Source organism: Leptonotus elevatus, chromosome 7 (assembly GCF_054856555.1).
Source record: "Leptonotus elevatus isolate MCC_2025b chromosome 7, RoL_Lele_1.0, whole genome shotgun sequence".
NCBI lineage: Eukaryota > Metazoa > Chordata > Actinopteri > Syngnathiformes > Syngnathidae > Leptonotus > Leptonotus elevatus.
This window is the reverse complement of record NC_141245.1, coordinates 5155106-5165155: the sequence shown is the minus strand read 5'-3', so window position 1 is coordinate 5165155 and position 10050 is coordinate 5155106. Positions and strand designations below refer to the sequence as shown.

Genomic DNA, 10050 nt, shown 5'->3' with positions numbered 1-10050 from the left:
TTTAAATATGTAAGTAGGCCTATCCCTTAATGTAATGATACCTAATCAAGTACATACAGAGACTTGAACATTTTCTGAAGGTGAGCAACAGTACCAATCAACCAATAGATAAGGACCAAAGTACTTAACCATTTAATCAATAATTGTATACCATACCAATTACATGGCCATTTTTCCACCACATCCACCTGCACGACGGCTGCTGGGTTCTGCCTCAGCAGCATTTTTATAAGCAAGAGAAAATAAGCACACAAAAAATATATTTTCAGTTTGCTTTACAACTGGCACATTGTGCACACAAACTAGAATTTGAAGGGTAAAAAAAAAAATATATATATATATATATATATATTGCATATTAAGACAACAGATAGCTTTTACCCCCCCTTCCCCCCCCCCCCGTAAAAACAGTTAAAACGATTTAAAATAAACTTTAAATTGAGTATCTATACATGGCTAAAAATGTCCACAAACTAGATCTAAGTGTCGTGATATCAAATAAGGCCAGAGGCTTAATATTTGTATGATGTATATATTCTTTACTTTCATATTGTAAATTATATCCTTCCAATTTGTGCAACTGCGCATGCAAGTTATTTCATTCGTTTCTGTGCATGTAAACATAGCCACCATATCTGATATGTAGTCATATAAATGGATTCAAAGGCTCCATGACTGACAGGGACCTCATCGTAAAGCAGGTAAATAAAGGATTACAAACTAACTAACAAAATATCACGTTTATGCATTGTTTATTTCCCGCAAATGTGAATCAAAAAGAACAAAATGAAAACAAACGACAAAAGTGTACATTTGGTGGACACTGTTAGACACCCAAACAAATGAAATTACATAAAACCAATAGCATGACATCTAACAGAAAACATGTTAGCAAATCTTTGCAAAGCTGTCAGTACATTGACTAACATTAGCACCTGCACAACAACCAAAAACCTGAAAACGAAAGTTCCTATTTATAAAGCGGAACCCTGTTTTCTTGTGGTTAATCAAATAACATGAAAACCTTACACACACTGTAAGGATCGTCTGTAAAGCCCCAAGAAATAGCCTACTGCCAAACAAAAGTTCTGCACTGTATTAAAAGACCAAATACTTTAAAAGTCTGGCAACATGGTCCTTTGTAGACAAACCAACAATAAAATGGTAATGTTGCAATCGAGACGTGATAAATCACTCACATAGGATAACTGTGTGTATGGGGGGGTTGTTTAGCCTTGTGCCAGTAAATTTACAAGGTTTAACCACATCGCAAACTTAAGTACTGACACTACTGTTTTTGTATTTAGGTACATAAATAAACCCAATTGCTTTGGAAGGTATCATTTTCATCTTATATTAAGGAAGTGTAGCATTGTTGGATCAGGTGGGGGAGGTCTTGGTCCAATGTATCAAGGGTAGAGTCTGCATGACCGCACCAACTGAAAAACACGTTGTGTTTTTTTTTGTTTTTTTTAAGAAACTGCATTCACAAAAAAAATGCTTACCCACTCAGTCGTCAATGCTCATGCCTTTAACTTCACCACTTTGCCTCATCTGTGGAATGACAAAGAGGGATATTGTAGGCATGCATCATTGCAGTGCAGTAAAGCAACCAATTTCACTTTAAGAAAAAATGTGCACGTCTGCCTCTTAGTTGACAGGTTCTAAGTTCAAATATGGAATCAAGTCTCTCTTGAGTGGAATTGTGTAAGTCTGCTTGGGGGCACTTCAGCTTCCTCCCACCTTCCAAAAACATGCAAGTTCGCTTCATTGAAGACTCTAAATTGTGCATGTGTGTAAAAATAAAGTGTTGAGTATGAATATAATGTATGGGCAACCTTGTGAATGCAGTTTATTGGAAACCAATCTGGATTTCACTACTTGCCCTAAATTAGAAGAGGACAACAGTTACAGAAAATGAATGGATGGATAAAATGACTGACACATACAAGTTTTCTCAAAAGCACACAATCTGTGACCTGCACTTCAGTGTGGTTTGCATCATTTGGAGAGACTGCAGTAAAATGAAAGTTTTTATTTTTATTTTTTTAAGCAATTCTGCTTGTAACTATTTGACAATCATAGAAGGTGAGGCCAGCAAGAACCAATAGTGATATCATGCCTTTTGGTCCCAGTGGCAGAACTGCCACGTTTGAATGGATATTGCTTTTACATCTCAGAACCAAGAACTTAATGTCATGACAGATGAGAGAAGGCTTAATGAGGTCAAAATGCAAAAGTAAAATATCTACGTGAGTGATGGCTTCTAAAGACTTTAAAAGGCACCATGGCAGTACAGTGGAACCTCATTATTGAGAAGGTAAGGAGCATCCCCAAAGTCTCAGTTGTTCACAAGAAACGATAGGGCCGAGGACGTGGGTGAACAAATGTGTGAGCAAATAGTCCAACAGCCTAAGAATAAAGTTTCTCAACGTACATGAATTTAGGAATTTCATCATCTATGGTCCATAATTTCAAAAGATTCAGAGAATTTCGACAAATTTTCCAAAACCAACATTGAATGTCTGTGACCTTCAATCCCTGTATTAAAACCTGATATCAATGTGCAAAGGATATTGCCATGTGGGCTTAGGAACACTTCAGAAAATCATCAGTAAGTTAACACAGTTTGTCGCTACGTCTACAAATGCAAGTTGAAACTCTGCCATGTGAAGCCAAAGCCATATTTCAACAACATCCAGAAACACCGCCGGCTTGTCTGGGCCCGAGCTCATCGGAGATGGACTGACGCAAAGCGAAAAAGTGTGCTGTGGTCTGACGAGTCCACATTTCAAATTTTTGTTTTTCATATACTGAAAATAGTATACAAGCACTGTTACACTAAGTAAATAGTACCTACATTTTCAATATTTCCAAAAATGTTATGCGTAACCTGAATTGTTTGTAAAACATTGTCGTTTGCAACCTGAGACTGCTCTGTAATAATAATAATAATAATGAAACAAGTATGATACAATTCAGTTACCTCATCCAGCTCTTTTTTTGTGTCTTCTTCCATTTTTCGGATGTCATCCATGGAAAGATCAATCCATTTATCAATCAAGCAGAATAGTTGTCTGTGGAAGTGGGTGAAAATACGCCTCTCCATCTGCACAAAGGTGAACATTAGGGATATAAACGAGGACAATGAAAACGACACACGTGCACCTGTGTGGCATTTCATGTATCAGCCACTCGATGGCAGTATGAATTACAAACCTTTTGAATCATGGCCTCCACCTTTGACTGCAGGCCAATCCACTTGAACTTTACTGAGACTAGTTTATAGGCACACATATGTGGACAGTTGGGGTTGTTGCGAAGTTCTTTCTGCAAACACAAATGCAGAAAAACCCAAATTGGTTCCTGAATGTCTCACACTAAAATGCTATTATTCTTTCAATTGACAACCTATACCTGCCATTCCGGTCCCAGGGGCCCTCTTCCTGTTTTTTCGGACTTAAATATGGCTGGATCCTGATCTGCTTTGTACTCCTTAACAGGGAAGTGCGCATGTTGAATCACATAGTTACAGTATATTGTATACAGTATGTCAAGCTACCAAACAAGTAAATGATCTCCTCTAAGTGGACTGAGATGAAAACCATGTAGTTCCAAATTGTTTTTATTTACCTTGGCACTTAAAGCTTTTCTGTCAGCAATGTCGATGGGTATAACTTGTGTTTGATCCCATTCACTTTTTCCAAGTCCATGTACCTGCAACAAGCCATTGTGATTTTTACTTGGCAAAAATGCAAAATAAATAACAATATCACCATAACATAGTTGTCCAAGTCTTACTATTACAATATAAAAAAATGCAGATGTGCTTGCTAAGAACTTTAATGAAGGCAACCAAAATGTCCCTTCACAATTTCAAGTCGGTCCCTACAATAATAGTTTAACCTGAAAAAACACGTGTATGGGCCCCACAATGTAGCAAAGACAAAGGCTCGCACACACATCTCATTCAGTGTTTGCTTTATTCTCAGTACCATTTACATTGTAGATTCTCACTGAAGGCATCACATCTAAGAATAAACACATGGAGTAATATGCTTAACGAAAAAATAGGTGAACTAACTGAAAACATGTTTTAGATTCTAGTTTCTTTAAAATAGAAACCCTTTGCTCTGATTACTGCTTTGTACCCTTTTGGTATTCTCACCTCTGGGAACTCCTTCCATATTGTTGGAAAACCATTTCAGGTGACTACTCTTGAAGCTCATCAAGGGAATGGCAAGAGTGTGCAAAAAAAAAAAAATCAAAGCAAAGAGTGGCTATTTTGAAGAAACTAAATTATAAAACGTGTCTTCCATTATTTCACTCTTTTTTATTCATTTTTTTAAGTACACAACTCCACGTGTGTTCATTCACAGTTTTGATGCCTTCGGTGAGAAACTACAAAAAACAACTTTTGGCCTGTACTGTATATGTAATAGAATACAATAATGTGTAGCTAGTGACTATGAAATGCATCAAATTGACTTTAGAACTGATCTACTAAAACAAGCAAGTTTTCTATGTTATTCAAATGTATTGAGAGGCACTTATCAAACATTCAGGTGAAGGAATATGTGGGTGTGTAGCAATATATTAGCTACATTAGATGTATCAATAAACAAGACAAACCTAAAACACACTGCAATCACAACAGCAATGTGAAAGCAAGTCTAGAAAGTTTCTACAATCAAACAAAAACACATTACACGACTTACATTCTCCTGATCTCCCATGTCCGGCTTGTGCCATGTCTCAACCTTAATTTGAAAATTTTCTTTCATGTATGGATTCTGGAAACATAGAGCATATAACCACAGGGTCAGTCACGTTCCAATGCACTCTGTGAATTAAGTTAAGGACGTGTATGTACGCTTATCAAGTGTCCAGCCGTATTATAACAGCATTTCATTTTGTCTACCACTGACCAAAGTATAAGCTATTACTTACAGAGAGAACTTTATCAGGATAGTCCACGGATGATGGATATAGTGGAGAGTAGAGACGTTTAGTTAGTACATATTCCCATTCTTATTCAGATGCTTTACAGACAGACTATGAATTGACATCACAATTTTCTTTTTTTTCTTTTTTTTTTTGTGGCACTCACTGGTTTTGCAGTAGGGATATGCATTCCAGGCTTTCTCATGAATCTCGAGGGATCCCTTTGGAGCAAGCACACGCACGATGCCTGGCACTTTACTGTAGAGACAAATAGGTAGGCTTACACATTTTCATGCAAAAAATAAAATAAAAATGCACACACGCACCCAACTTGAATTCATATGTCTAGATAGATTCATTACAACTGTCCAATGACGTAAGCTCTAAGTGATGATTCAATTCATTCAACGGCCAACCTTTTGGTCATAATTTAAGACTTCAAGAGTATTAGCCTCCCATGCTTCCACACATCAGGGTATGGGAGATGACCTTGTGAATGGCACACATACACAATGGAATGCAATGCAAATAGAAAGAAAACTAAATGTCTAATTATTGTGTTATTGTGTTGGCCCAATAATGTTCAGGTAGTGACGTGAAAAGTAACCTCTTGAGATGGTAGATCTTGTGGGTGAACTGTCCTTTCTCCCCATCTTCCTCATAGGGCTCATTGAGCAACACTTCAACACCCTCTCCTCCACCGGTCTCATCTTTGCTGGCTTCTGCTACCGTATACAGCTGGCCCACTTTATACTGCAAAAAAATAGAATTTCATGTGTAAGTGACATGTCGCTAGTTTAGCATTTGGCTTCGTAGCACCAATGATATACATATATCCAACCAGGATTCTACCTTTCTACCACAATGCGACATGGGATTTTTGTTAAGGAAAGCCATTTAAAACTAAAAAGAAAAACTAGTTAGAAGTGGAAGTTTTATCCAACTGGAACTTCTTCACTGCTCAGTGTAAATTGTAAATTCAATTTATGAACCAATCAACAGATCAGGCTTGAAGTTGAACTGTTTTCATCTTTATTGCTTGATGCACTGAACTTCAGCACTCCTTTTTGGGGCAATTTAAATTTCTTTGGATAATAAATTTCCACTCCCAAAAAAGTGACATATCGCTGGCGTCGGGCTGAAACCTCCTTTGTCACAATCTGGTAAATGTAATGTTTTTTTCTCCCTCTCCTGCAAGTGACACAGGAAAGAGGAACTCCCATCAATCTGGGACCTTCAGCTTGGTCAGACCTACATAACTCTAAAAATGATGAACTCATGTAACATCTTGCCTCCTGTAAATACATTCCAGTCTGGTACATCTAAAAAGTGGCACATTTAGCTATTTGGGAAAAATTATTGGCTTTGTTTCATCATTGATCTGGGGGAAAAAAAACTACCACTTGAATGAAGAGGAGCTGTAAGGTTGACTTGGAACTTCGGAATGTCACTAGCCATGTATAACCAGAATGTTTCCTTTGCTGCCTAAAAGGATGTGATCTAAGCCTTTGTGAGATTCCAGAGCTACCAGTAGTCATTCAACTGCATTCAGCAAACAGGTCGATCTTGTTATCGTTGATGTGAACATGTTCAGGCAATATGCTCACTCTTTCCTTCTTGGTTATTTAAAATGATATTTATTGGACCAATGAAACAATTATGTCAAAATGTGTATAAAAGGTTCCACTTTTGGAAATTTTCAAGAATTTCAGCGCCCGCTTCGATTATTCATTAAAAAATTAAAACTTTTCTATTCTTTTTTTTTTGCATTGTTAGTCTGAATCCTCGCTACTAATGTTCAGTATATATATAGTTCAAGATAAGATAAAGATATCAAACAAATCAACAAGTGACCGAGTTTTGTCTCAGTTAGGCTTTCCCTTACTGTATTCCAAGAGATTAAAGGGGTAAGCCGTCACACAGAAATCTGTCATTTCTGTCTGGCTGAGACAACAGCCTTTGCTCTGTGTTGAGAAAGGGCAAAATAAATAGGCTATTGTTTGAGGCAGGGTTTTGGATTAAAGGGTGGAAAGAGCAAATACCTGCAAGTGCTTCATACAATCAGCCCATTTTGCAAATGTTATTATAAAAAGGTATAGCTGCATGTAAAAACGGTGTCAGCTAGTCCCAGCCGGTGCCCAAAATACACTTCATTTTTTTATTTCATTTTAACAATAAATGTGACAACACCCTGTGTCCCTGTGCACACCTTATGACTCATTTACCAAAACAATGGCACATTTTTACATCCTGAAAAGCTTCACCACTTGAGCCTAAATGTCCCAAAAAAAGCCCCATTAACATCGGATGGACTGTTTTGCAATCATCAGAATTTACAACAACTTAATTAACAACATCAAACTTGATAGTCCTTGACAAATGCTGTAAGTGTGTAGGAAAGTCGTTACCTCATCCACCGAAATGGGCAGGACAATCCGGCTAGGAGAGAAACACAAACATCAGACGTTAGAACACTGCAAAAGTAACACTATTCTCTAAATGTCAACGATAACCGAGTTTTGGAGCCGGAATTCATTTTTAGTAAAAAGGTGGGGGAAAATATAGGCGTAATTTTTTGTTTTTTTGTTTGAAATACAAATGCTAATCTTAACTTCGTTGTAATGTTTTAAAGCATGTTTATTGAAGAATTTTTCATACTTTTCAAAATGTAAAATTTAAATAAATAGTCTCCTGAGATTAAAATAGTTTTAGATTTATCGTTTATCGGCCGTCAGATTTTTTTAAAAGGCCGATTATCGGTATATCCCTAATTCTTTTAACCAATCAGATCTCAAATTCGTCCTCACAGTCCCAATCGGGGCTAGCAAGCTGGCCCTCAATGACGTCAGTATTTTTCCATCTAATTGATCACAGCCATCCATGTTTGAATGGCAAATATGTCTGTTAATCCATGAATAGAATTAATTGTCAATCTCTTGTGAGTATACAGCAGACCCCTGGTGGTCACAGTCTTTAAAATAGGTTGACTCTCCATTAAGTGCATTTGTATGATTCAAGACAGCCTTCTGCTGACTCCCACTATCAAACAAGTTTCACAGAAACCTAAAGAAGAGGCAGAGGAAATGAACAAACAAATCAAGACAAAAGACAAAAGGCTTGGTGTGTAAACCACGATGTGGAGTATTCTGTGTGTGTTCGAGTCCCGTTTGGAACATTCCCATGCTCCTTGACACATTATCTAATTAGTTGTTTGTTTATTATCGCCTGTCTAGCAAGGCGAAATATTTCATATGTGAACCTTTACATACATTTTTCGTTGTAAGAATCCATGGTGATGTTTTAACACACCAAAAGTTAAATATCACTAAACAAATCCACAATAATTTTGAGAACAAATCAATTTTAGATGAGTGCTGGTGCTGCTTTGTTTAATAGTTGAACGTGTCTGACCGACCGCTCTCATGCACTTTGTATTGCGGTCAGGTGACAGTTAAGTCAACCATAACTGCTTGTATTGTACGTCTTGGCTAATGTGTGGAATTAATATTATACATTACACCCGTAAAGTGAACAGAAAAACATTCAGTCATCACGAAATTCTATTCAAAATTTGACAAATTTAATGTTGCCCTGCTTTTCAGCTGTCTCCACTTAGTTGCTAGACAACCTAAAGGTCACTAGATTTGTATGATAAATGCAAATATTGTCTACATTTGAGTAAATGCGAGTTGAGCAACAACCTCCTCTTCCTGTTTAATTACGTCGCATTGTCACGGGGTCGGGGAGCCCGGTGAAGTCTACACTTCTTTAACTCAATCTAATTTCCATACATCAAAAACAAACAAACAATCGATCACTTTTAAATAGCCTATACTTCCTATACAAGAAACTGAACTCGGTTACCACGGTGAAGAAAACCAGAGCATAAGCAGGAAACTCACATAGCGAAACAAGCACAGGTAGGCTAACATTAAATATTTCACTTGACGCCGTTCATGTTTCCTGACAGACACAATGAATGACCATCTCATCTTGTCTCGTCTCGTCGGTTTGAAACAAGTAAACTACTCACAATTCTCGAATCAACATGTCGAGTCTGTGTCCGAACCAAAGGATGTAAAGCCCCGAGCAACTTCTTCAAAAGTGTTCGACGTCGTTAATTCACCGTCTGCCTCCCCGTACGCCGTTGTCGTTCTCACAGAATTAAAAAAAAGAAGAAAAGACTCACGCTGAAGGAAGCGAAGGGAAGAAAAGAGAAGGGAGCGGAGGGGAGGGGCAGAGACTTCCACCTAGTTTCAGGTAACTCCACGGCGTGCTGCATTCACGTGTCACCGGAAATAAAATAAAAAATGAAAAATCTCTTACTGACGCACACGTTACTCGCTGTGTTTTAAAGGGATGTTATACAATACCTGAGCAAGTGAGCATAAAAATATCTAAAAATTATCATACTCAAGAGGGTGATGTGAAAATCGTCCAGTCTCACTCGCAAACATAAATGTCCAGGTAGCAAATCACGTTCACTTACAAACTCCCACTTGAACCCACCCCTTCTCATGAGTCGTGTCCATCGAGTTGCCATTTTTGAGCCACTAGGACTCTTCGGATTCTGGTTTTGCTTCGATTCTCAAACTTATTTCAAATAAGTACAACCCCCCCCTATGGAGGTAAATTTGGTGCAAAACTAACTTGTGCAAAAAATGTGTACCTGTAGAAAATAGTCTAAATTTGTATCTGTAAAAGTCGTGATTTGTATCTGTAAAAAAAATGTGTGCCTGTAAAAAAAAAATTGTGTCTGTAAAAGAAATTTGTACCTGTAAAAAAAAAATGTGTATGTGTAAAACAAATTTGTATCTGTAAAAACAAATTTGTACCTGTAAAAGTCATGATTTGTATCTGTACAAAAAAAAATTCGTACCTGTACAAAAAGTATAAATTTGTATCTGTAAAAGTTGCGATTTGTACCTGTAGAAATGACAACTTGTAGTCAAAGAAGTCGCCACTAGGAGTCACAAGTGGTTTTTCTGCTGCTGTTCAGTGACGTGAGTTTTGCCCCATTTGTCGCGTTACAAATGGAGCAAAACTAATTTGTACTTGTAGAGCGCCGTGATTTGTACTTGTAAAGAAGGGGGCGGGTTCTGGTGT

The 10050-nt window shown here is 37.5% G+C and overlaps 1 protein-coding gene across 1 annotated transcript; it reads right to left on the bottom strand.

Moving 5' to 3' along the window:
* Positions 1 to 735: 735 nt before the first annotated feature.
* On the bottom strand, positions 736 to 9220 carry LOC147170448 (phosphatidylinositol transfer protein alpha isoform-like). Its single transcript, XM_086081311.1, has 12 exons — positions 8978 to 9220; positions 7353 to 7383; positions 5552 to 5697; positions 5111 to 5202; positions 4951 to 4958; positions 4719 to 4793; positions 3634 to 3717; positions 3418 to 3495; positions 3220 to 3330; positions 2987 to 3109; positions 1506 to 1554; positions 736 to 1439 (listed from the first exon to the last, which is right to left on the bottom strand). The coding sequence occupies exons 1-11, from the start codon at positions 8992 to 8994 to the stop codon at positions 1510 to 1512; spliced, it is 810 nt and encodes a 269-aa protein (XP_085937437.1). The 5' UTR covers positions 8995 to 9220; the 3' UTR covers positions 736 to 1439; positions 1506 to 1509.
* Positions 9221 to 10050: the final 830 nt, after the last annotated feature.

Coding starts and splice junctions, on each gene's coding strand:
- LOC147170448 (XM_086081311.1), bottom strand. Junction 3,110..3,219: donor TGGAGGCCATGATTCAAAAG/GTTTGTAATTCA, acceptor ACCTTTGTGCAG/ATGGAGAGGCGTATTTTCAC. Junction 1,555..2,986: donor CAAAAAAAGAGCTGGATGAG/GTAACTGAATTG, acceptor GTCATTCCACAG/ATGAGGCAAAGTGGTGAAGT.